This window comes from Hemicordylus capensis, chromosome 6 (assembly GCF_027244095.1).
Source record: "Hemicordylus capensis ecotype Gifberg chromosome 6, rHemCap1.1.pri, whole genome shotgun sequence".
NCBI lineage: Eukaryota > Metazoa > Chordata > Lepidosauria > Squamata > Cordylidae > Hemicordylus > Hemicordylus capensis.
Window position 1 is genome coordinate 62,219,945 of NC_069662.1, and position 27,791 is coordinate 62,247,735.

At 42.9% G+C, this 27,791-nt stretch overlaps 1 protein-coding gene across 15 annotated transcripts in view; it reads left to right on the forward strand.

Annotated features, from left to right (window-relative positions):
• The window catches only part of SLC20A2 (solute carrier family 20 member 2), a 120,266-nt gene that overhangs the window by 62,729 nt on the left and 29,746 nt on the right, over positions 1 to 27,791 (forward strand). For 11 of the 15 annotated variants that reach the window (XR_008309618.1, XM_053260302.1, XM_053260299.1 and 8 more), the window contains 3 exons: positions 12,537 to 13,097; positions 23,432 to 23,572; positions 25,515 to 25,600. Coding sequence is in view for 14 of the 15 variants with exons in the window: in XM_053260302.1 (XP_053116277.1) it covers positions 12,809 to 13,097; positions 23,432 to 23,572; positions 25,515 to 25,600 (516 nt within the window). In the remaining variant the exon portion in view is untranslated. Of the gene's footprint in view, positions 1 to 5,967; positions 6,259 to 9,311; positions 9,427 to 12,536; positions 13,098 to 23,431; positions 23,573 to 25,514; positions 25,601 to 27,791 lie in introns of all 15 variants that reach the window. The other 4 variants (XM_053260295.1, XM_053260301.1, XM_053260297.1 and 1 more) reach the window with 3 other exon arrangements.

The window sequence follows — 27,791 nt, forward strand, 5'->3', positions numbered from 1 at the left end:
ACATTTATGGTTCACATTTATGAGAGTGTGATTGGATGTGTTAAGGAGTGTCCACTTCTCACATTCAAATTCTTGCACTTGACTCTTTCACAAGTATTCTTGCTTAAAGCTCACAGCTTGAGTTGATCCCTTCATTCTGTAGCCAGGTAAGAATTCTAAAAAATGAATTCTTACTCTCCATACTAATTGCTTGTTGCATATTTTTCGCAATTACTTGTTTCCTTCCGAAATGACATTGGGACGAACTGTTGCCTCCTCCACACATTTTTAATGAGTAAGGTTTTCTCTGCAGCTTGCTTCTCAGCAGATCTTCTACCATCTGCTTAGCTATACAGTACTTGTTCAGCTTGAGTGATTGTCCATGTGACAAACCTGAAAAGTATGCCACAAGAGTTCAGTCTTGTGGCTGCTGTTACTCATGCCTTTGAGGCTGGAGATGGCTTATAGCCACCAGACTTGTAGCCATGGGTAGACCTGTCCTCCATGAATTTGTCTAAGCCCCTTTTAAAGCCATCCAAGCTAGTGGCCATCAGCATATCCTGCAGCAGAGAATTCCATAGATTATGCACTGTGTGGAAAAAGTACCTCCTTTTGTCAGTCCTAAATTTCCTGGCCTTCTGTTTCATGGGATGGCCCCTTTTCCTGGTATTGTGATAATATATTCCCCTGTCCCCAAAGGGCTCACAATATAAAAAGAAAGGAACCATCATTTTATTTTATTTTATTTTATTTATTTTACATTTATATTCTGCGTTTCCTCGAAGGAGCCCAGAGCAGTGTACATACTTAAGTTTCTCCTCACAACAACCCTGTGAGGTAGGTTGGGCTGAGAGAGAAGTGACTTGCCCAGAGTCACTCAGCAAGTATCATGGCTGAATGGGGATTGGAACTCGGGTCTCCCCGGTCCGAGTCCAGCACTCTAACCACTACACCACAAAGGTGGTTTTCCTATGGTGAGGCTCATCTATTGCACTCTGGGTGTGCTGACCCCTGCAATTTCCCCAAATGCAGGAAACTTGACTGCATAATGATCTGGTATCTGTGAAAGCAGATACCAGCAATAGGCACTGGAAGGATGCTGTGCTGGGGTTGGATAAGGCCTGTTGCTCTCCCCTTGCTAAATATAAAAGAATTTCCACTTTAAAATAGGTGTCTCTTTGCCAAAATCATATTGTCCCGCCTACTTGGTGCAGGGGATGTGCAGTGAATATTGTGATGTATCCGTATCTCTCATTTTCTGTGTGCATTGCTGCACTGGCACAAATGGTTCCAATCCTGGAATGGTGGTTAGGATACTAATTAAGTCCACCATACCTCTGTCCACTTTTGCCTTGCCATGCAGCTGGGCTGTTGCAGCCTTCATTCTGGGCATGATGTAACTTGCTCTGCCACAGTACTGCTTTTGGTTTGTTGCTTTAATGCAGCACAGCAGCTGCCCTGCATTGCATGAGTGTGAGGAGGCTTACATGTGATCTTAGCCTATTCACGTGGCACACAGCAGGGGAACAGGATTATGTTGTTAGCTGTCTGAAAAGCTATTGTTCAAACTTCAGTGCATATTTCCACAGAGCTTTGTGGCACTGACAGTTACAGGTATACTTCAGAGTTTTTGCTTTCTTTCTTCTTTAGTATTTATTTTTCTCTTTCTTTGCTGGAGGTTTGAGACAGGTAAAATGTCATGAAAATCAAAAATAAGGGTGTGTTAAAATAAACTCCACTTCCAGCATATTGGATCCTTACATGGGAAATCACCTCATTCCAAGTTATACAATTAATTCATCTCAGTATTATCTATTACGCTGACTGACAGTGAAACTCCAAGGTTTCAGACAAGTATATCTCTGCCCTACCTGGAGATGGCAGAAAATGGATCTGGGATTTTCTGCATACGAAGCAACTGCTCTGCCACTGAGCTACAGTCATAGGAACATAGGAAGCTGCCATATACTGAGTCAGACCATTGGTCTATCTAGCTCAGTATTGTCTACATAGACTGGCAGTGGCTTCTCCAAGGTTGCAAGCAGGAATCTCTCTCAGCCCATTCACATTTCTTAAAAGAGTGTGTGGTAGCCAAAAGAGTGTGGCAGGGAGTAAGCAAGTTGTTAGAGTAGCCTGATTTGGAAAAACAGACTTGGGAAGAACTAACCTCGGGTTTGAGCGATAGAACCTCTTTTCGAGGTCCCAGAAAGAAACCTTCAAGGAAACGGGACGGAACGGATGCCCTCATACTAGGGAATTGGAACGTTCCCCTTCTCGTAATCAGATTAGTAAACCTGTATGTCATTTATGCAATGCTCCTGCATAGGAATAGGGAGGGAAGACGCAACCAAGAGGTTCACGCAGATGAGACAGTAAATCTCTTCTGGAAAAGTTTGTATGGTTATGTGCAAAAAGACAAGAGTATCTCTTCTAAACAGCAAGGGGACAAATTATGGAAATGGACGCTGGATGTAACCCCCCCCCGCCCCGATTACCTGATGTGCCTTGTAATCCCCCATCCCCGAGTTACAGTACTACCTGCATATACTTCATAACCTTGTGGGTTTCCAAATCCTTGTGTGTAAATCTTTGTAGATATATGATGTACAAACAACCACTTTGTATATAATTGTGCTTTGGCAACGTACTGTATGCTTTGGTAGTTTGTTGGTTCAATTAAAAAATCTTGTCCTATTAAAAATAAATAAATCTTGTCCTATCTTGGAGAAGCTAGAGAGGGAACTTGAAACCTTCTGCTCTTCCCCAAGAAGCTCCATCCCCTGAAGGGGAATATCTTCCAGTCCTTACACTTCTAGTCTCCCTTTCATATGCAACCAGGATGGACCCAGCTCAAAGATAACTCAAGTTAAGGCCATTCACAGATTTGGGGTATTAGGGTTTTAGTTCCAGAAAAGGAGCAGCTCCTGAGTAAAATCTAGGAAAGGCCCTCCACGGCAAGGGGGAAGGAGTTGAAATGGAGAGCTCCTGGAATTTGCTGCTCCACACCCACCTACCCCAGACCCTTTCTTCTGATTACTCCCAAGAAGTCATTAGCCTGATGTTGAAACAGGTAAACCTTTACTCTTTTTTGCTGGGCTTGTTTTAAGCCTTCCCTCTGACCTCTTTCAGGGTCAAACTACACATTATGCTAAAAACATAGTTGTGTGTGTCTAGGATTGTGATTGTGGGGAGAGAAGTTTCTAACCCTTTGTCTCTCCTGTAGCCTGGATTCAGATAATGACTTGCTGAGGCAAGTAGCTGTGGAGTGGTGCCTTGGGATTGTGCCAGGGGAAAGGGCTAAGAGTCCCCACTCCTCCTGCATGCCATGGTCCAGATCCCCTCCCCCACAGTGACTATTTGCTTTATGGGGGGATGCACATGTAGGGCCAAACTGCATTTAAAGTAATATGTAGTTTGACACTTGGAGAATGTCTGTCCCCCTGCTCTTGGACGTGGGGTGGTACCATCTTCAGGTCCTCTTCTGGTTTTTCTTCTCTCAACTGTTGGTCTTCTTCCCATATGAACTTTCAGGTTTGCTTCAGAGGGAGGCAATTGCCCCAGTCACTTATGCTCTTTAAAGAACATGAAAAGCAGTTGGAAAAGTGGTGATCTGGCCATAGTTGTCTAAACTTTATTACTGCAATTAATTATTTGTGGTGCTGCTTTGAGAGTTCTTTAGACTGGTCCACAATACAGTGGCAGGGCTGTTAACCAGGACCCTGGCTAAGTTATGTTTGTGTAGTGTTCCTGGTTAACATATGGATCTATGACCACTATGTATGTAGTGGACATACATAGCTATGTCCAGATACATAGAGATCTATGTCCACTAATTATGTAGTGGACATAGATCCCTTGATTTTCGTTGGCTTCAATTTTGTTTCTCAAAGTGCTGGTTTTGACTTACAGCACTTATAGACTTAAATGGTCTTGGACCAGGGTATCTTTAATGATTGCATTCTCCCTTATGGACAGTTTTTAAATTGTGTTAAATTTAAGTTTTTAAATGTTTTAACAGTTTAATTTTGTTTTACTTTGTCTTGTTTCGTTGTAAACCACCCAGAGACCAGGATTTGGATGGTATATAAATATGTCAAATAAATAAATAAACCTGCTTATCAGTGTGTATCATCCTGGAGGTCCTTTTCGCAATACCCTGTCTTTGGGTCTCTGCTGTGGCTGTGCTCTGGTTTGTGGAACTCCCTCCCTATATATGTTTGTCCAGCATGGTCTTTATTATCTTTTAGGCGCCAGACAAAAGTCCATCTTATTTGCAGGAGCTTTTAGTGCTTAGTAGTGATGTTTGTCTAAACTATTGTGAATGGCTTTTATTGCTGTTCTTTTTAATGATTGGTTTGTTAGGCTGTATGGTTTTGCTTCTCCAGCTGCTCATTGGGATTGCCATCTTTTTGTCTAGCAGGGCTCCTGTGTCTTTCTAGAGTGCATGAGAGACAGCAGTATAACAGGTATGGCTTTATCTGATATGGTTGCAGTGATGGGGAAGGCTGCACTTGTTACTACTGTCTATCATGCAGTTTCCAGACATTCTGTAGCATTCTGGATTGAATTAACCCTTTTAGTAGGGGCATGTCTGCAGCAACATTTCTTGTCTTTTAGTTTGTTTACTCTGTGATACTAATCTTGTTCCCATACATATGTGCTTTTTTCCTTTTGGGACCTCAGATTTGTGTTTCATTATGATTTATGAAAAGTGCCACATTCATGTATTTGCAGCTATGGCTTCAAATACACTCAACCTTTGCAGGGGCAAAAAAAGGGGGGGGGGTTACCTCTATGGACTGCCTGGGATTTTGAAAGATTTGAGGGTGGGCGGGATCTTACTCTCTGGAAGAAAAATAAGTTGGCATAAGAAACGGAATGATATGGGCAAAATCGGCTAAGGAAAAAGGTATAAATAAAGGACAAGGATCGGGGAAAATGGCTGAAGCAAAGGACATTGTTTGGACAGACACATGTTCCAGAAATTTGATACCTCTTTATGAGGTATTTCCCATTTTCTCCATGTGAAAAGAAGCAACTAGAAAGTAATCATGGGCAACCAGTAACATGATATGGAGTTGTGTGGATAAATTATTCCAGCTCCATGCACTTTAGTTGGCCCAAAAGTGACTGTGTAGTCATGAGCTGACACTGACATTACCTAATGTGCAGGAGCCATCTTATCCAGAACAATTGGCTTTCCTTTATTTGAAAGTACATTTTTGCTACTGAAACTCTTGTGCTTTCTGGAAGCCTGTTTCTTGGCCACCTTCTCTCAGCTCCATATTTTGGTTGATAGTCTCTCTAATCTACTACACATGATGAAGACTGTGCACGTGTTCCCTCTAAGGCATGCACATGCATGTGTGCTCACACATTTTTTGATGTCCGCTCAGTTAATTTTAGATCCCGCTCAGGCTGAATCAGGAAGGTCCCAATCTGAATGTATGTGTGCACACGCTGTTTTGAAACTGCCACCCAGAACAAAATGTAGTCTGCACACAGATGAAAAAATTAGAGAGAACACTGTTTAGGACTTGGTAGAGCATCTGCGCCTTCTACAGCTTTTTAGATATGTGTTAGCCACAATAATCAGCAGTGGTCTGTGATCAGATTATATAAGTCACACTGGATCTCTGAAACCAGATTATGATTTCTTTTTTCCAAAGTACTGTGATCCTCCTAAATCCCATCTTTGAATACTACAAACTGCAGATCATTGCAGCTCTCCAACATGTATTCTTCCTCCCCTGTCTTTTTGCTTACCAGGTAGCCTGATTAAGTGTTCTGGAGAATTTAATTCTTTAATTGAGAATTTAATTCATTTAATGCTTTATGACTTTTTAGTTGCGCCTAATAAAAAGCATCACCCTATTTTGAATTTTAAATCAAAAGTTTTCTTTTAAGTGACACCTGATATAAAACATTTTTTAAACAAAAATTAAGAAATCTTGTTTTTAAAAGATCTTTCCCCTCCCTTTTATTTAGGTTTTGCCCTCATTTAATAGAAAGAACGCCAACTTGCCCAGCACATCACAAAGGAGAGCTGAAAGTCTCCCAGCACCAAGCCTTAGAAAGGCAGAGAAAGCTGATGACAGATGCTTCTGTCCTGAAAAAGCCTGGATAACTGACCCTGCAAAACAATGCATTAGAAAAAGGACAGGATGTTACTCTAACACCAGAGCAGCCGACTGTATGCACCAGCAAGCAAAGCCAGGAGCTAAACATCAAGATAAAGGAACTTCTTATTTTATGCAGAATTGGCTCAACCTCTGAAATGTGTGTATGATGGTTTAATGCACACCAAGGGTCACCAACATGCCTCTTTGGCCCCTTGTCCTTTTGTTAGCCTGATGAGGAGTCAGTTGTGTAAAACTTGAAAAGCTTGCTATTTAATGTGCTGTGATTAGCGTTGGTCCTAATCAAAGGACAGTATTACTTTGATTTGTGGATATTTCTTATGAAGGGCTTGACAAATACCAGGTACCAGGGACATGGTGCCTAGAAATTTAAATGTGGTACCAAGATCAGGATATTCAGAGGCAGAGTTATTTAATAAAATATTTATTTGCTCCAGGTAGCCATGTTTCTGTTCTATGTTACTTGTAAAGGGGGTAAAGAGAAACCCATTTCTCTTCCCCCTCTACAAGGGACAGTATATAAATGCACTAAATAATAAATAAATATAATTCTTTGCCTTCACCTAGGTGGATCCATTCCTGACTTCCTTCTCTTTTCTGTTGTTATTGGGTTTGCACTACCACCTTGTCATGGATGTTGCTTTATGCAGAACATCCCCCCCAAGGGCAAAGTAACTTTATTCCTATATTTTTTAAATAGCAAAATAGAAAACTGGAATTGATAACCTAACAAAGTTAAGAACACTTTTTTGAGGTTAACCTTGATGCTTATTGGTTGCATAATATGCTGCAAAGAGCTCATTTTCGTAGCTTTCAGCCCTTCCTGCAGTGAGCATGTCATTTATTGCATTTATTAGCATATATTTTAAATGGAAGGTTTATGAGATCACCATCTCTGTAGGGATGTGCACAAAGCGAGGTTTGTGCACAGGTTTGGCACCAAATCAGTTTGGCGCTCTGAGGTGCCTCCAGGAGGGGGCAGGTAGCACAGAGTGGTACTTCTAAAACGGAGTAGAGCAGGTCCTTTCCTACTCTCCACTGCTCCATGCAGCTTCCTGCTGCAGTGGTACTCCGCACCAACAGCCTTTGTGTGGCAGTGGCACACACATGACCTCCATGCATGTGCGAAGGCCATGTGTGTGCTGCGCCAGCACCACACACAGGCTGTTAGAGGGGCGGGCTGTTGGGGGGGGGGCCTGCCACAGCAGGAAACTCCATGGAGCAGTGGAGAGCAGGTAAGGACCTACTATACTCCCTTTTAAATGTGTCACTTGCTGCTCACTCCATCTCTGGCAGCACTTCGGAGCGCCAAACTGTTCAGCCCCCATCCGAACCACTTCGGTGCTGAAAATGTGCACGAACCTCACTTCGTGCCCAACCCTACATCTGTGTCCTTCAAACAATGTTTGCATTCATACTCTGATGCAAAACAGATTCACAGATCCAAATAAAATTCAGAGCGCAGGAGAGGAAGTAGGAGTCATGGTGTTGAAAAAAGTGGAACGTAGGCTCCATTAATTCTGCTTAGAATTACAGTACTCGTTTTTCACAAGCAGCCTTCAGTTTCCCATCCATAAAATGGGAACACTAATATACTGTGTGTCAAAATGATAAATGGGAGGAAAAATATACATTTCTAATGGCCTTTACATGTTTAAATCGGGGATATGGGTTTGCTTACAGTTCAGGCTGATCATGAGAATTTCTTTCTCCAGTTCAGACACTTGCTTTAAAAAGTTGTTTGATAGCTGATTCAGACACCTCTATCCAGGTTAGATCACTTCATACAGAATAATATCAAACACATAATTGATTAAAATCGGTAAGAAAATAAATTCATACTGTTAATTTTATGTCCTCTCTTGCTTGCATACGCAAGCGTCAAACCATGATTATTGTTCTGAGGAGGAGAACTAAAGTTAAGGAACTGAATCTTCTTTAGGCATTGTGTGTTTCACATCATAACATACATGATTGTCAGTAATCCTGTCCCCCCCACCCCACCACACCCTTGGAAGAGTAACATATCAGCTGTGGAAACTCCTCCTTCCCTGAGCAGCACTGGAGCTGTGGATTACCCTGTTTAGGATTAATGGTAGAGTGGCAGCAAGAAGGAACTGCATTGCTAAGGAAACAAAAGAAGCTTCCAGCCTCTATTCAAGGATCCATACAGAGGCCCTATTGCTGGAAAATTGCCTGTGGATGGGCAAGCCTCACCAGGAAGTCTCCCAGTCCTGTCAACTAATCTTTCTCCTCCTTCCTTCCTGTCCTCTCCCAGATGCCATAGGGAAATATAGGTTCTCCAAATACAGCTGAAGTGGAGAAAAGCCTTGTCACCATTCAAAAATAATTTTCTTCATGCCTAAACTGGTTTTGAATTAGTTAACTACTTTTTGTGTTTATGGGTTCAGTACTGCTTCAAAGCAACACAGACCTTTTTGGCTTTGGCTTCTGTTTCAGTTCAGGTGGACTCCTTGCTTAACCAGTGGCTCAGGAATGGCCATTATGCAAAAGAAGGGAATACTGGTGGTGGTAGAGCAATGAGCCTTTCACCTGCTGCCTTCCAGCCATTGGGAGTGAGAAGTCTACTTAATGCAAACTCAGTTGCCAAAATCGTAGTTGAACTTGGAATTGTGAGTGAGATATTAATAAAAGCTATATTGCTCTTGAAAATCTGTCTATAGGATTCTATGCTGCCTTTCAGCTAGTCTCTGTCAGGGATTTTTCTTTAAGTTTTTCAGGACTTCAGTATTGCTTGAAAATAATTTGGACACCACAGGATTACTCGTTGATGACTTAAAATGTGGTTGTTGATGACTTAAAGATATATTCTATATTCTATATAGACTATAGAATGTATATTATATCATATATTATGAATATCTCAGGGTTCTGTTCTCTGCCCCCTGCTGTTCTCTCTCTGCATATAGTCCCTGGAGGGACCTCATCAGATCCCATAGTTTCAGTACCATGTGTACGCTGATGACTCTCCGCAATACTTCCCTAGCCCTGAACTTCAGTGTGTTTGACATTCCTACTTGGATTCGTTGTCAGAATTATTATGTCCAATCCCTCCCCCTCTTGTACTCTTTCCTTATTCATTGGTAGTGTTAGCATCCACCCTGTTGAACAGTTTCAGAGCCTTGGTTTTATCTGTGTCTCCCCTCTCTTGCCTTTATTCCCCATGTTCAGTCTGTAGTCAAATCATGCTTTGACTTGCATGCAGAAGGTCCCAGGTTCAATCCCTGGCATCTCCAAATTGGACTGGGAAAGACTCCTGTCTGAAATCTTGAAGAAGCTGCTGTCAGTAAGTGAATGCAATAATGAGCTATAGAAATATCTCTGCAGAATATTGTAGAAAGCAAGAGAAAAGAATTAAAAAAGTGTTATGATGATGCTGAATGAATGATTCAGCTTCCAACATCAAAATTCTATTATTAGAAGGAATGGTAATGATCTAAATGCCAGATAGATGTTCTTTAAATTTTTATGTGTATGGTGGAGAGACTGGCAGCCTTTAGAGTCTCTCAGGCTATAATCAGGGCTCAGTGTAATTCGGTGGGAGTAGAGGAAATGTGCTTTGTGAGATACTAGGTGCAGAATTCTGCTTCTTGAGAATTTCAGCAGGGGCGTAACTATAATAGGGCAAGGGGAGACAGTTGTCTGGGGGCCCACTGCCTTGGGGGGCCCCCAGAGGCAAGTCACATGATTGACTCCCCCAGCCGCACACCTGCCCGGGCTTCCTTCAGTTGTATTCATCCTCCGAAATTGATGGGAGTGTTAAGAGCTGGAGCTACCAGAACAGCATGTCTTTAGTACCATTAAACGACTTGCATTGTCCACAATTTACAAAAAGTTTTAAAAAATAATTTAGGATGATGTTCTATTGTGGCATGTATATATATATAATATATATATTTGTGCTTTTTGTTACCACTATTCAGCCTCATGTAAGATTTCTCTACTTCATGAGCTGAGCTTCAGTGAGGGGCGGCCATTTTAAAATCTTGTCTCTTGGCCCACTCCAACCTTGCTACGCCCCTGAATTTCAGTCTTTATTTAAAACAGCTCCTTTTTTAAGTCCTTATAGCTTCAATGATATGCTTAAAAGGTGTGTAGGCCAACTGGATGAATTACAGAAGCCTGAATAAAATGTCTGTCTGGTGTTTGGGGAGTGAGACTTCTGTGCCCTGTATCAGAAATAAGCAGAAGGCTGTTTATGCTCTCTGAGTGGTTTGCAGTAGCTTATCAAGGATTTCTGATTGATAATTACCAGTATTAACAGGAGCAGGTGGTGGTGGTCCTAGCTGTGATCCCTGGTGTGTCTGCTTGGCTTTGGTTTTGACTCCAAGCTTGCTTCCTGACCAAGTTCCTGGTCTGTTCCCTCACTCCTGGTTCCCTGCTTGGTGCCCCTGGGCGCTTTCCAGACTAGACCCTGCAACGGGGTAATCTTGGAAGTGTGCTTCCACACTTCCTGTGTCCTGACACCGGAGTCCCTACGTGGACAGCCGGGTGCCATTCACATTTCCAATGCCTTGTTTTGAATTTAATCGCTGTGAAATGGAGCTAGGACGTTGTACATCTGGCATGGAAAAGTTGCTGTTTTGTTGAGTTGTTAGTTGCTGCGAGACTGTTCCCCCTGCTGTTTCTGTTCCGAATGCAATTTGCCCGAATGGAGACATTTTGCTACTAATGAGCAGCTAGTCTGGAAAGCGCCATGGTCTTTAGAGCTACCCTGACAGATCTGAGCATTAATTGCTTGCCTTTTATCAGGCCTTTGTGCAGCTCTGCTGTCCAGTTTCAGAGTTTTGTGTTTGAATCTCTGATGTGTAATAACACACATGCAGATTTGTACTTGTATATGCAATCCATCCCATCATGGGAACCTGTAGGTAACTGTGTATGCTCGCCTAGCCATCATCTTGCATCTGACTTTGCCCTCAAGCTGCTTGTTTTGCACCTGGCTCTGGTTGGTGGGCATTGGAGTTCCAATGTGAAAACCAAATAAATCTCACAAACCTCTTCCCTGTGAGTAGCAAAACCAGAATAAATTGTGTAAGTTTGCCCTGTTTGCATAATTCATAGATGTGGCAGACACCAGCTTTAAGAGCAGAATTTGGATTGTATTGGTACAGAAAATTAAATCTTTCCACCCAGGATTTGTGGGCCTGGAAGCAAGGGGATCTGCATACACCAATATTTCATGGAAGCGATACAGTATTTATTTTCAAAATACGAGGTCAGATATTTAGCTGCTTTTGTGCGATGTAACTTAATTGATCCCAGATACCCAATAACATGATCTGAGCTTGAGTTCTAGAGATTGGTGTGCATGTATACTCTTTTGAAACTACAATCCTTTTGTTTGTTTATCTATCTATCTATCTATCTATCTATCTATCTATCTATCTATCTATCTATCTATCTGTCTGTGTGTATATATATATGTGTGTGTGTATATATTTATTTGTTAATCTATATCTATCTATCTATCTATCTATCTATCTATCTATCTATCTATCTATCTATCTATCTATATCTCCTGGGTGTGCCTTCGAATGTGCGTCCCGGCAGCCCAGCTGATTGGCTGGGCGCCAGCACACCCAGGAGACCAGAAGTGGCGGCGGCGGCCATGGCCGGGGAGGCAAGCAGCAGGCAGGCCCGGCTGTGGAGGAAAGTGGCAGCGGTGGGCCTGGCCGCGGAGGCGGCACTTGGCCCGGTGCCGTGCCCGAGGTGGCACTCGGTCCGGGGGCGGGCCAGCCGCAGAGGCAAGCGGTGGTGGCGGGCTTGGCCGCAGAGGTAGGCAGCGGCGGCCCATCCACAGAGGCAGCACCTGGCTGGGTGGCGGGCTTGACCGTGGAGGCAGCACTCGGCCAGGTGGCAGGCCCATCCGCAGAGGCAGCACTGGGGAGGAGATGTAACTGCCGGCCCTGAAGAGTGCACAGATGCTCTGTGTGGGGTCGGTTAGTTTGTGTTAAATTTACAAAGCAAGAGCCTACAATTGGGTACTCTTCATTCAGATTACAGTAGTAATTGTGCTTTAACTGATTGTGACAAGGCATTCATACTTGAGAATGTAAGATATGTCTTGGTGGATGGGTCCAGGATCCCCCTTTGCAAGCATCCCAGTAAACAAAAGGCATAAGATGGTCCATTAGTTGACTGCAGCCTAACAGCTGCAAAAGAAGAGGTGTGTGTGCTTTTTAAAAATGGGAAACATAAAATATTCTCTTAAAATATACTGTATTATTTTGGAGCCAGTGATAGAGCCTGCTGTTTTAAAACTGATTCAGTTTTAATAATATCTGAATTGATTTATTGCTGAGTCATGTCGTTCTTAGAACACATGAGCTGATTTAAACCAGTTGTGATTTTGTAGTGTCTTATCTTCTCTCTCTCTCTCTTTCTCTGTTGCAGGAGAGGACATTGCACTTATAACACTACTGAAGCAAAATATGGAATGGGTTTCGATGGTGACTGAACCCGGCCAAACAAACAGTATTGACAGTAGTTTGAAAATCGCCAGTTAGCAGTTTCTTCACGCTCTAACACTACAGAGAGCACTTTCCAGAGAGAACTCATTGTGTACAAGAAATCTGCTTTACAAATCTGTTTCAGTACCCTACAGCTTTGCCTAATTAAATACTTACAAAGAGAAACCTATCTAGAAGTGCACTCAGAGGGAAAATATGGCGTTAGACGAGTATCTGTGGATGGTCATTGTGGGGTTTATTATTGCCTTTATCTTGGCATTCTCAGTCGGGGCAAATGATGTTGCCAATTCTTTTGGTACAGCTGTGGGCTCTGGTGTAGTTACTTTGCGCCAGGCCTGCATTTTGGCTTCAATTTTTGAAACTACTGGTTCAGTGTTGCTGGGAGCAAAAGTAGGTGAAACTATTCGTAAAGGTATCATCGATGTGAACCTGTACAACAAAACTGTGTCTCGACTGATGGCAGGAGAAGTCAGTGCAATGGTTGGTAAGTAACCTTTTGCGGGTTTTTAAGTATGTACTTTGCTGCTGTATTTTTTTTTTAAACTACTATGCTTTTCCACTTCTCATGGTCACGTTTCCTAATGTCTTTTGTCAAATAGAGTAATGAAATAATGTGTGTCAGACATTCTTCTTTATCTCTGTGCAAGTTTGCTTTTGCTTTAGAACTGCTGAGAGGCTACAGCAGCTGTCACACTGCTGAATGTTCAACCAAGGTTAAGGGGTCAGGAGCAGGCCCCAAGATTGTGTGCTCCCTCCCCTAAATCCCCCCTGCTTTTTTATTGAATAGAGTATTATTTGCTGTTTATACTAACTAGTTTCCTCTTACACAGGATTTGAAAGTGGAGTTTGAAACTGGTTAAAAGGAGGGAACCTTTTACTGCTGTTAAAATTAGTGCTGATGTAACAATCATGGTGAGAGGAGCTTTGAAGGGGGGAATTTGCCAAGCCACAGCCCCACCCTCCTGTTCCTTAACCATAGTTAAAAGGTGCATCTTTTATGTTAAAAGGTACATCTGCACTGGCATTGGCTCTTACTAAGGCTTCTAATAATTTTATTATTTGAATTAGAAATACACTATATACAATGTAGTGTATGATATGACGCTCAGCTAGTAAAATAAATACTTAAGTTACTTTTTTTAAACCAAGGATACTAGATTAATAGTGTGCAAGGTAGGAAAATGCATCTGCTCCTACATATATTTTGTTTTGAGAGGATAATATACCATTTTGCAGCACTGTAAGAGATTCCGAAAGTACTGGCAGTGGTGTCATAATTCTGTAAATCTTAACAGAAGATGAAACATTCCCTAGTGAGGGCTGATTGTCATTGTCAGCACTATGTTTATGCCCAAAGTAAGATTAAAAGGTGCAATAAACACTTATTTTTATAGTCTGATCCCATAAAGTTACTGAAGACTGTGCCTGCCGTTGTAGCTTTTGTGTTCTGAAAAACTTTCTAAATCTTGTTTAGAGCAAAGTAAACTCAGAAGTAAATGGGTCACCTTAGGATATGGTCTTCCTTTGCACTCACACCATAATCCTGGAACTTGGGGAGCATGTCAGCTTCCATGTATAATTTTGCATCCCACCACCAGAAACCCATTAGTATCAACCCACCAACAGCAAGAATACTTTCCACCTTGTGAGATTCTCATAACTGTGTAGCAAGAGTCTTGCAGCCTGATCTAATGTAGTTTGCCACTACTAAGCCCATTCATTTCAGTGAACCAGAACTATGTATTTTTCAAAACAGAGTTATCCTACAGCCTGACCCCCAACCCCCACCCCAACACACACACATTTTAAAAAAACAAACCCACCCTGAGTTCAGTTTTGATTTTCATATCAATATCAAAATCAATTTTAACTTTCAGGTTTTTTATTTTATTTTCAGGGACTAATTTTCCCATCTTTCTATCTCTCTGCTTGTGTCACTCTCTAAATGTATATAATGTTTTTCGGCATGGTCTCTGTCTTTTACACCAGTGGACTATGTGCCTGCGCAGAGACCTCGTTGGAACCTAACAAGCTCAATTCTCCTGATTTAGGTGGGAACCCCGCCCCACCCACTATATGCGGCTGCACCACTCCACATCCCCTCAGTCTCCATCGTCCATGCTTCAGTAGATGTTGTGGAATCTTCGGCTCGGCAACGAGTAGGACTATTCTTGAATCCTCTTGTTGTTTTTCTCCTGTTTCCCTGTTTTCACGCCTATTGTTGCTTTCTTTGTGTCATGCAGTAGCATTTTTTCTTGCCATTTTTATTTTTGCGGTCATCCCCCCCCCACAATCTTTGTTGCTCCAATCCCAGCTGGGACAGGGCTTTGTGGCCGGCTGGCCGGAAGTTTTCTATGCCAGGCACAAAGAACTTTAAGAAATGTGTTCACTGTGGATCTAAGAGCCCTTCCCCCAATACTCATACTGAGTGTCTTTGCAGCCTGGGGGAATCCCACATTGTCGAGACCTGTATCCATTGCCAAAGGAGGCTCGAAAGAATAGGGCTCCTCACTTGCACGCTGCCCTGTGGAACTTGGCCGTTCTTCATAGGCCTTGTCTTTGAACCATTCGTTTAAAATGGCTTCTTCAATGCAATCAGAGCACTCGGATTCCGCTCCTCTGGCGCCAGAACTCCCAGCTTCGGTACCGATGTTGTCAACACCTGCCTCTGACTTATCTGTGGCTTTGGCCCCTTCTGTGCTGCTAGAAGACTTGCCTAAGTGAGCTTTACCTCAGGTACTGGAACTCCTTTTGGTACTGCTAAAGAAGAAGAAGCCAACGCTGGTTCCGCATCTGCCGGCAGGGCAACACCTTCCGACTATCCCCCCCCAAAGAAGAAGCCCTCGCCAGTCTCTTCTTCGGAGGCTTCACTGGCTAAGAAGCCGAAATTGACATCTTCAGGGCATGGTGTGGCAATTGTAGACCAAGCACCAGAAGGTCACCCAGCAATGGTACCAGCTCCTCCGATACCAAGTTCTACAGACCCTTGCCTTCCTACTGGTTCTCTGGTGGTCTTGATGTCTCCCAGTCAGACACCTGACCATACCTTCACAGGACAGCTACGTTGGACTATGAACCCTATTTGCCAGACAAACCCGCTGCAAATGCATTGTGGCTGCCTCAATATCATTCATCTCCCAGGCGCCGTGTGGAGCAGCCCCCGCTTGGGGATCAGAGAGCGTGTTGGGACTCAGAGGAGCACTCCTCCAATTATAGATACGGGAGAGACTGGGATCGACATGGGCCTTTATATGATACTGTGTCTCTGCGTGAGGTTCTGCGTATGTAGTGGATGAACCCTCCTCCTACAGAGATTGGCAGCGAGACACGGTCGTTTATAGACAGTATCCCTCTGATTATTGTTCTGACTATGGGAAGCCCTGGTACGGATCTCAGTACCGAGAGGGTTCTGCTTATGGAGAAGCCAGGACTATTCATGATTCGCATAAGGCTCCTTTGCATTCGGAAGGGAGGCCTCGCTCTCCTCAACGAGAGCTTCGGAACTATGCTAGGGGGCCCGAATCTCCTTCGGAAGTTCCACTTCGATCTTCAATGCCGCAACCTGCCTCGGTACCGTCTGCGACAGTAGATGTGTTGGTATTGGAAGCACTGGGAAACCAGACTGAGCTCCCGTCTGCCCCTCTAGTCTTGGCCCTGAATTCAGTGGCGCCTCCTGAGACAGAAAGTGAAAGTGAACCTGGCTCTCTGGACTCAGACATAGTCTCCCTGGGGTCGTCCCCTTTGGACAATCAATCAGACTCTAAGCCTATGTCTCCATCGGGAGATTTGAAGCAATACTCGGTCTATGTGGCCCACATGGCCTCAGCCCTCGGTGTGAGTCTTGATATGCAACAGAAAGGGGAATTGGACCCTCTATTTGGTCTCATTGATGTTGAGGCTAAGGTAGCGGCCTCTCTGCCACTTAACACTGCCTTATTGGGAGTCCTACGTGGACATTGGAAAAACCCAGCAACTCTTTCACAACCCAACTGGTGTTTGGAGAAGGATACGACCTTCTTCAAGAATCATCCTACCCCTAATTCCATGGTTGTGGAGGCATCCCTGCAGAAGTCTAAAGGTCACAGTCACTCTGCGCCGGGTGATAAGGAGGGCAAGAAGTTAGACTCCTTTGGGAGGAGACTCTACTCAGCGTCAGCTCTACATTTGCGGGTTGCCAACTACCTGGCATATAACGCCATGTATAACCATTTCCTGTGGGAAAAGGTGGCCCCCTTTTTCGATCTCCTGCCCCAGAATAAGTGTGATGTGGCAAAGGCCTTCCTGCGTGAGGCTGTCCAAGTGGCAAAGCAAGAACTTTACTCAGCCAGGCACCCTGTGGAGTGCATAGTGAAGGTGATGACCACGTCCGTAGCTCTCAGGAGGCATGCCTGGCTGTATTCTTCTGGGCTGACCTACAAGACCTGCGCTAGGATTGAGGATCTCCCCTTTTAAGTTTCTAGCCTCTTCATGGAACAGACTGAAGACACCTTACAGAAGGTGCAGAAGCTGAGGAGTATAGCAAAATCTATGTCCTACTCTTCCTCTGTTCCTAAGCCGCAGAGGCAACCCAGGTTGTCGCTTACCAACAGCCTAAAGCCCCTTCGCAGTAGCAGTCCTCATCGGAGCGTTACTTTCAGGTCAACAGATTCCAACCCCGATACAAGTCTGGGTTCCAGCCCAATAAGCCTCCGTTTCAGAAACAGCATCCTAATACCTTTCAGAAGAAGCAATGACTATTGGGCCTTTCGGACCCACCTGGCTCCCTTTGCAGCGATCAAAGTGGACCAGTGGGTCCTCACAGTCATACGCATGGGTTTTGCCCTTGAGTTTCACCAGACACCATCGTTGTCCGGGGTCGTGACTACTCCGTTGACCCCAGCATTGGATCAGGAGGTCTCTGCTCTCCTCTTGAAGGACGTGATTGAGAAGGTTGCCAACATGGCAAGCCCTGGTTTTTATTCCCGTTATTTTGTTGTTCCAAATCCAGGTAGTGGTCAGCGCCCTATATTGGACCCCAGGGGCCTAAACAAATACCTTGTTTACAATCATTTCCAGATGCTGTCGGTACCAACTATTTTGGCCCTGTTGGAGAAAGACTTGTGGATGGTCTCCTTGGACCTGAGAGATGCTTACTATCGTATCTCCATACTCCCTCAACATCGCCGTTTCCTGCATTTCTAGATAGGGGGAATCGCCTACCAATTCAAGGCCTTACCATTCGGCCTCATGACAGCCCCAAGGGCCTTTACAAAGTGTCTGGCCCCTGTGGTGGCATTTCTGCAAGAACAAGAGATACAAGTCCTGCCATGTCTGGACAACTGGCTCATCCTGGCAGGTTCTAAGCGGGCTGCTTTGAGCTCTCTCAGCACAGTCATAAATACTCTGCAGAGCCTGGACTTGCAAATCAACTTCGAGAAGTACCAGCTGGATCCTGTCCACAGGATACAATTTATAGGGCTGATCTTCAACATCAGCTTGGAGCAGTTCTTCCTCCCGGAGGCCCACATAGAGGCACTTATGCAGCTGGCCTCCATTTTCCTGGCCAGAGGGCCACACACCATGCATTCGATGCAGCGCCTGTTGGGCCATATGGCTTCCACCACGTATGTGTTTCCACATGCGCGACTTCAGATGCGCATCATTTAGAGGTGGTTCCTGGATGTATTCGACCCCCTTCGGGACTCTGCTGAGTTGGAGCGCACGTCTTCTCAGTTAGTGAGGGAAGCCACGGCCTGGTGGGTCAAGCCTCGTCATTTGATCCTCAACTCCCCCTTCCATGTCTCCCCTCCACGCTGGGTGGTTACGACCAACGCGTCAGAGCTAGGTTGGGGCGCTTATTTGGGCAGTTATCGCCATTGGACATCAACAGAGAAGGGTCGACACATCAATTACTTGGAGGTGTTGGCCATATTCAGTGCCCTAAGGGGCTTCTTACCCGTAATTGCGGGTTGTTCAGTGACCATTCAAACCCACAATACGATGGCAAAAGCCTAAATAATTGGCAGGGAGACAAGGCCTCCAGGAGCCTCCTGTTTCTCTCACTCAACCTGTGGCATTGGTGTGTAGCACATGCAGTGATGCCTCATACAGTCTACATCCAAGGGTAGATGTAGAATGTCCAGGTGGACACGCTGAGCAGACTATAAATGGTCTCCCACAAGTGGACCTTGGACCAGGGTGTACTCCGGGACATATTTGCAATGTGGCATGCTCCGGATTTGGATGTCTTTACATCTCGGAACAATGCTCAGTGTGTCCTCTGTTGTTCCAAGGGAGGGCTCTCTGGGTGATGCTTTCATTCTGTCCTGGAAAGGCCCCATCCTTTACCTGTTTCCACCATTCCCTCTCATACCAAAGGTTCTTCGCAAGCTGAGGGAGGCCTTGGTTTGCAGCTCTGAGGCAGCTGGCGATGACTTGGGATGTGCCTTCCCGCACTACCTTACCTGCTGTCGCAGAAGAAATGTTGGGTGCTCCATCCGGATATCCAGTCCCTGCACCTGACTGCCTGGAAGATCCTACTGGCTTCCCAGCGTGACTTAGAGACATTTTGCTGGTGGCTAGAAAGCCCTCAGTGAGGAAGTTGTATGGACACAAATGGACTCGTTTCTGTACATTTGCTACTCAAAATGGGTTTGTTGTTCTTAACCCATCTGTTCAAAATGTTTGTACCTACCTGTTATCTTTGGAAGAATCTGCTTTGAAGCTCTCCTCTCTCAGAGTACATTTGGCAGCCATTGTGGTGCATTCGCCAGCCTCTTGGGTTTCCTAGTTCAAGGACCCACTGATAAAGAGTTTTCTGAAGGGTTTATCACATGTTTTGCTGGATGACCCTGTTATGTCACCAGCTTGGGACTTGTATGTGGTTCTGGCCAGTTTGTTGCGACTGCCCTTTGAGCCTTTGGCTTCAATTGATCCTCGTCTCCTGACGTGAAGGTTGCCTTCTTAGTGGCGATCACCTCCACTAGGAGGGTGAATGAACTGTGGGCCCTGAGGGTTGATCTACCATACCTGCAGTTTCATAAAGATAAGGTTGTGCCCCAGCCGGATGTTCAATGCCTTCCGAAGGTAGTTTCTACCTTTCATAGCTCCCTACCACTCACCTTGCCTGTATCTTTTCAAAACCCTTCATACGATGCAGAACGCAGGTTATACCGTTTAGATGTTCGGACAGTATTGTCCTTCTATGTTCAGAGGTCGGTAGGTTGGAGGAAAACCCCTTCTCTGTTTGTTCTATATGATGGGCCTCGCAAAGGCTTGCAAGTTTCTGCACAGTCCCTCTCTAGGTGGATTGTGTCTACTAATGAACTTTGTTACAATTTAGCACATAAACAATTTCCTGCAACCGTTAAGGTGCACTCAGGTATATGGCGTCCTCTGTTGCCTTTGATCGTGCAGTCCCTTTGGACACTATCTGTCAAGAAGCTACTTGGGCTTCGCCCCACTCCTTTATTCACTATTATGCCATTGATGCCAGGGCACAGGATAATGCTAGGCATGGCAGGACTGTCCTGCAGTCTATTTCAGTTGATGTATCTCATTTCTATGAAATAAATTCTTCTTGCAGAGTACATCCTTGTCTCCGTTTGTTCCCTCCTCCTTGGGTGCTAGTTTGTTATGCGCCCACTGGTGTAAAAGACAGAGACCACGCTGAAGAACTACAGGTTGATTACCTGCAACTTTGGTTCTTCTAGTGGTCATCTGTCCTTTTACACACCCTCCCATCCTCCCCACTGGGTCTACTGAAGGCGGACTCTGTGACTGAGGGGATGTGGAGTGGGGCAGCCGCATATAGTGGCTGGGGGCAGAGTTCCCGCCTAAATCAGGAGAACTGAGCTTGTTAGGTTCCGACGGGTTCTCTGCGCAGGCGCATAGCCCATTGGTGTAAAAGGACAGATGACCACTAGAAGAACCAAAGTTACAGATAAGAAACTTGTAGTTCTTCTTATGTTCTACATAGTCCGTGCTAGGTCTTAACTCTCACTCTTATATTTGAAAATGTGGAGAGGTTTTTAGGTCAATGCCAGAGAATTAACTTGTTAATCTCTGCAGTAGCAATATTTTAGAAACTTTCCCCATTATTCAGGACAAGTGACAATTTAAGGTGCAGTTGTATTGCAATATGTATTTGTTCCTGTGTGAAAAGAACTGCTCTTCTCATCTCAAAAGAAAATCCAAAGCATACAGTAAATTAAAAAATAATTGAAGGGAATGTTGACTGAGATGATGTCAGAAGGTTGGACTCCCCATGCTGTTATATGCTCAGTATATGGGATGCAGAGGATAAATCTCATCAGTAAGCTAGATCCTTACTGATGCCTCCTCTACTTGAGTAGACATAGGTTACAACTGGAAATAAATTCATTCCATCTAAAATTTTATGGCCCACATACAGTGCAGCAAAATGCAGGATGTTCTGTGCTGAGTGTGATGGACCAATCAACCAACCCTGCCCATGCTGTGGCAGAACAGGGCAGTTCTGCTCAGCCTTAAAGTTCATGCAAATGCACTTGTGTGATGTGGTGCCCATTATTTCCAGTGGGCATCACATTATGCAACTTGGGCCAACATGCGCAACAAATTTGCAGTTGTGCAGCTTTAAGCCACCAGTGTTTTGCTGGACTGCATGTGGGTTCCCATGTCTTTATTCTTGTCTTGCTTTTTGACTGAGAATGAGGAATATGCACTGATTGGATTACTAACTTTTATATTACAACAGCTTTATTCTTGCCATGAATTCTGCTGAGTTTGAGCTTCATGGCATTTATTTCTGATCTGCAATGTCGCAAAGAGAACTAAGAGGAGTGTGCTATGTCTATTTCATTCAGGCTTTTAAGATCTGTAGCTGCCAACGTGAACTTTTAAGCCAGTTCATCCATGTGTCTTTGGTCCCAGAAGGCAGTCCTCTTGTAGGCCCCAAGATTGCTAAATTAGTCTATCTAAAATAAATCAAGCAGAGGCTATAAATTGTGTAGCAGCTGGGCTCAGTTTTAAGATTGAGGTTTCCACTGTGGGAAAAGTGCCAGTTGTTTAGGGACTGGGTGCCAGGAAAGGTAAGTTTTACTTGTTGGCTTCCAGAAGGAGTTGTATATGGTGCTAATGGCTTACTCTAAGGCAGAATAGGTCAGCTCTTCCGGCAGGGAAATTTGATCTTACTTCTGTTGCTTTTAAAGTAATTAATCCTTGTTCCCTTGGGTCTTTAACTGTACCTTGCACTGTGCCATCATGCAGACAATTAACTTGGCATGCCTCAGTAAGGACTTCCTAAAGAACTTGACATGTTGGCATCCTATGTATACAGGCACCAACTTTCTGCTTAATGTGACCTACCATGCCAAATTCAGCTCTTCGTCCTTATGTTTTAACCCACTTAGTACTTGAAAACTTCTTGTTTTGCAGTCCCAGAAAGGCAGCAAAGAAATTACATTTATCAACCCCTAACAATATATATGTATTTGGCCGTGATGGTGGGGAATCCTAGGAATTTTGATAGAATATCCTTCTGGGGAGCTGCATTCTGGGCCACTATTCCCTTGTTTACAGAGCATGCTGTGGGTGAGAAGTAGGGTGGTTTGAATTCAGACATAATATGAAACCATGCTTTGTTTAGTTAAATCATAGGTTTGTGTTTATGCCTGAAACAGAGCCTGTCCACAAACTCTGACTTGTTTGGGGCCAACAAATCCAGGATTTGAGGTTGGTTTTGCCTGTTGTGTTACTACATCTGAATATGCAGGCCTTTGGTAAGCAGCAGTTAAGGACATTGCTGTGCATCATGAGATTGCTGCACATTATTTATTATTTATTAATTTGATTTCTATACCACCCTTACAAAAATGGCTCAGGGCAGTTTACACAGAGAAATAATACATAAATAATATAAAATAAGATGGATCCCTGTCCCCAAAGGGCTCTCAATCTTAAAAAAAATAAGACAGACACCAGCAACAGTCACTGGAGGTACTGTGCTGGGGGTGGATAGGGCCAATTATTCTCCCCCTGCTAAATAAAGAATCACCACGTTAAAAGGTGCCTCTTTGCCCAGTTTAGCAGGGGTATTGACAGTAAACTCAGGAATGAGTTAACGAAACTGATGCATTCATCAAAGTACTTTGATGCGTTCATCAAGATTTTTTAAAAACTGCCCTCCCCCTTTTGTATTCATGGAACCCATAAGGGAACGGAACAGCAATTTTATGCTGAGATTGATGTGGCATTTCAAAACATTATCTGCTTTGCTAGCTTGGTCTGTCTGTAAATAGCCTGTTAGTGTTTCTATCCTTACAAGGCTATGCAGGCACCTTAGAGTTCTGGTAGTCCAGATTGTTAAAATGTAATGGTGTTTGTCTTATTGTGGAGACTCCAAGGTTGAAATTTAGTGAAAGGTGAATTACCAGGTTGCATAAAGAGTAGTGACATTGTAACAAAGCAACATTCTTTCACCTTGGTATTACAGTAATAAATATTAAATAGAGAAAAGGTGCATTAAATAAATAATATTTATTAAATAAATATTTTGTTTTATTTATTAAATAAATAAAAATAAATCAAGGCAAAACTATTATGCTGTTTACATGACGTCTAGATTTACTCAAAGTCCTATTTATAACCCAAGTAAAAAGCAGTGTTGGATGAAGTTGGCATTTGAGATTTGTATTCTCTTCCAGCAGTGTTCTGTCCATGCACAAAAACATTCATGATAAAGGGCTTATTATGGGTTGGAAAGTGGGTGCTTTGAAACAAGAATGCTGCTGACATGTCATAAAATGCATTTGCATGAATGCTATGGTTCATACTACTTTTTTGTTCCTTCAATTTTAGGCTCTGCTGTTTGGCAGCTGATAGCATCATTCTTGAAACTCCCGATATCTGGAACTCATTGCATTGTGGGTGCTACCATTGGATTTTCATTAGTTGCAATTGGCACACAAGGAGTTCAGTGGATGCAACTTGTCAAGATTGGTAACTGAAATTTCCTTTTTTAGTGCACAAGCATTCACAAGTGTGAATGCTTTTGAATGGGGGGGAAAAGCATTCTAGAAGCAAGAATTAACGATTTCAATATACTTCTCATACATAAAATTGTTTCTGCGGTGTGTCCTGATAATCAAGAGTTGGACTGTGACAAAAAGAGCTTTGCGGTGGGAGATTGGCATACATTATTAATTCAGATATTAATTCAGAGCCCAGTCTCCAAACCATGGCTTGGAGATTGGGAATATGCTACATAGAGTTCCTCCCCTTACTTTATTTGTTGTAGCCATAACTTGGGGAGTAGGGCATGTTGCTGATGGCTAATGAAAATTGCCTGGGTATCCTGAAGCATAAACCAACTTCAAGCCATGGCCTTAAGTCATGGTTTCTAGGTGGTCTTGATTAGCTTTAAGCATGTCCTCAATTCAGATGTTCTAGCAAACCATGGAAAGGAAGCGGGGACACATGAGCATTTGAAACTGAAATATGGAGATCTGGTTCTGTAGTGCTTGAATTGATCCACAGCAGACTTGTAAATACTGAATTGGGAAGGACGTTCTGAGTTGTTATGGTTGCACCAGTTAGAAAACAGTAAGGCTACAGACATCCTACCATGGGTTCTGTAGTGATTTTCGTACCTGAAGGCACGAAATGTAAAGTTTGGAAATGGAAAGCGGATATTTCTGATTAAAGCAATTAGATTTAGTGCTATGTAAACCACAGTGTGCAGTGCATAATGACTGGGACTTATTTCTTAATCCTTCCAAGTGTAGAGCTGCTTGAAGTCTGACCTATAGTTTCATTTTTTAATTTTTAATATTATATACTTGTGCTGAAAGAAAAAGCAAAATTAAAATGACATCTGAAACTAAAAACTTTCTGGGTGGACCTCCAGCAAATAGGTAAGTGGGTTCTTTCCACTTCTTTCTGTGTGTAATGCTCTAACTCTGCTGCCCATGAAGCTGGTGGAATTAGTTGATGTGGACTATCATTAGGGATATGCATTGGAGTTTCCCTACAATATTCAGTAAACTCTCCTCTTATTTTACACACAGAGATCATGCTTCATTGGAATCCTCTTTAAAAATATGAATTTTCATAAGATAATTTAATTATTTAACTGTATGTTAAATAGTGTTAACTTCCTGGAGTAATTTGGAACTTGTAATTTAAACAAACATTTTAATATGGCTATAAAAATAATTGTGTTCTTTCTTAGGGCTAATATTTATTTATGTTTTTAGTTAGTTTAGTTAGTTTTTTAAATTTATCATATTTCTGTACCACTTGACATGTTCATCCCTAGATGGTGTCCTTAAGTTAAAAATAAAAATAAAAACCAGGATAAAATGATTAAAGCAATTATGATATAAAATTAATTAAAAGCCTGAGAAGACAGGTGTGCCTTCAGGGTCTTTTTAAAAACAGCCAGAAATGGAGAAACTCTGATTTTAACAGGGAGTGCATTCCTGTTTCCAATAGTGCCTGTAGATGATCCCAACACTGGACTGGATGGGTTTTCTATCATCACTGTCCTTTTGATCTTGTGCACAGTTTTTGATAAAATAGTGTTTTGGAAGTGAGTAGGAGCTGGTTTAGGATTTCATTGAGAGCACTTGTAAGGCAGTGTTGCAAGGCTTTAAAAAAATACATCTGGCACAATCCAGATAAAACTAAGCACTTTTCAAAACCACAGGTTTGATGTAGGTGCATGCTGTACTCTTCCGTTGAAATCAATTGACTTAAAAGTGCTTAACTTTCTACTGATTTGAGCCAGTCTGTGAGCCCTCTTTCTGCAACAGACAACTTTTAAGACAATATAAATGTTGGTCATTGTCAATTGATTATGGTGTTCCTTTTCAGTGTTTCTCTTTTGATGAAATTTTGCCACTTATTGGATGTTGCATCTGCTTTTGTTTCTTTTATTCAGTTGCTTCTTGGTTTATCTCCCCACTGTTATCTGGTATGATGTCTGGTGTCCTGTTTGTGCTGATTAGATTCTTCATCTTAAACAAGGTTAGTAGATAAGTTGGCACTCCTCTTCTTGCTGTTGCTGGTAAGATTTACGATCATAATATAAGCAGCAAATCCATTTTGCTGTTCGTCATCTCTGACGTTCGTCCACGTAGTCATAAGGCACTCTAAAAGCTGCCACATCTCCATGACATTTAACCAGATGCTCACTTTGTCTAAGTATCTGTAGTTTTTCTTTAAAGTCTGCAGCAGAAGCATGTACTTTGACAGACTGGAAATTTAGTTTAAGAATGCCTCAATCGTTTCAGGTTAAAATGGCATGATATCCGTGTAATTTATCAACAGACAATAAATCCATTTCCTAGGGCTCATAATCTTAAATAGGGGGTGACATTTTTATGTCAATGAATGAAAATATTCTTGCATGTGTAAGTAATCAGTAGGTAACAAATTTCTATGGTCTGCCACATACTAGATTTCAAAGAAAGATGAAAACAATTTAGAGGCCTTTGAGGGACACACATCAAGGATTAGGTTTCAGTATACTGCATCAAAGACATCAATATTATGGTGGTAAATCCTGTGGCTCCGATTATGGAACTTTTAAGGGTTCTGAATTTGAAAGCCAATAGCATACTGAAATCAGAGATAACACACATTAGTGCTGAGAATAGGATGCATATATATCCCTCTTTGGGGCTAGATCTAATCCCTGAAGCAAATGTCTAGGAGAGAGCTTGGAAGAAAAATCTACAGTTTAATTCTTCTTCCCACAGATTTTGAGTTGCCATCTCTCGCTTTCTCTTCCTACTGCTCCCTTTCCTATTAAAGTGGGAACAATGTAATCAAAATTCTAATATAAGCAACCCCATCCCAAGCTTAATATAGTGCCTTACACAGCTACAGAGAGTAGAGTAGCATCTGAACCAAGTTAGTCATGAGTAAGCACCATTTAAAGCAGTGAGTCATGTCTAACTTGTCTTATTGATTGAACTTAGTCTGAGTGTGTGTGTGTGTGAGAGAGAGAGTGAGAGTGAGAGTGAGAGAGAGTTTTCCCTAATGTCTAAAGGGAAAAAGTTTAGTACAGGAGAAACTAGAAACTAGTTAATTGTGGACCTGGCATCTGCAGTTTCACGTAATTGCCACCTGACCTCAGTAAACTCAAAAAAAAATAGGCATTTAAATTTTGAGGACAAGAGCCATTTTGTGTCTTTTTTTTTTTTAAAAAGGATACCTTCCCATTATCCTCAGTTTTACTACACACACACCCCCATGGAATGGAACCCCCCGCGGATAACGGGGTTCTCCTATAATTGCTTCTGTAGGTCAAAAAGAGATTTGAACTGAGTTCTATTAGGTTGCTTTACGGTTGGATAGCTGCCAAGGAATGCTGATGGATCAAGAAAGTAGTATATGTTTTCGTCAGTTATATAAAAAGGATCTTTCTGGAACATTGTTACATCATTAATCAGAAATGCCTTTAACATATGGTCTTTCCCCTTTGAAATATCTTTCAGCTTGCCGGACTTCCAAAGTAAAATATATTCTATGGCTTAGTTCCAAAACTGCAGATTAGAAATCATTATGATTTTGCAGTGAGACGTAAGATATTGCAATATGAAATAAATAGAATATTGTAGTGTTGATCCAGTATCCTTCACAATGAGGGCTCTGTGCCTGCGCAGTAGTCTCTGTGGATTCCAAGCTCCTCAAAGCATTCTGAGGCTCTGTCCTTCACACATGGAGCATGCTTGGTATCATCAGCTGCAGAGTGCTTCTTATCTCAGTTCCATCTCGACCGCTGTGGTGAACACTTCCCTCGGGATTTGCTCCTCATCTGGTTCCTGAAATACAAGTTTTACTGCTTGAATTATTGGCTATCTTGACCCTCTGGACTGACTGCTCTTTGCATGACACCTTGGTTCCATCTCTAATGGACTCAAAAAGGACCTTCAAGCTGTGTTCTTCTTGCCACGGGACTCCTCTTCCAAGAAGCATGAACTTTGTCTTGGGGAAGATTATAATATTCATGCATGTAAAATTTGCTTCTCCTTTTCCAAATAAACTTGGAAAAGCAGATAATTATGATTGAGAATGGCCCTTTACGAACAGGCTCTTTGCCTGTCAACACCAGTGCCACACACCCTGTTATCACTGATGCAGTCGATGCTGGGCCCGACTTCTCTTTCTGCTGCCCAAGCTGCTTTTAAGAAACCCAAGGATGTCTCTAAGG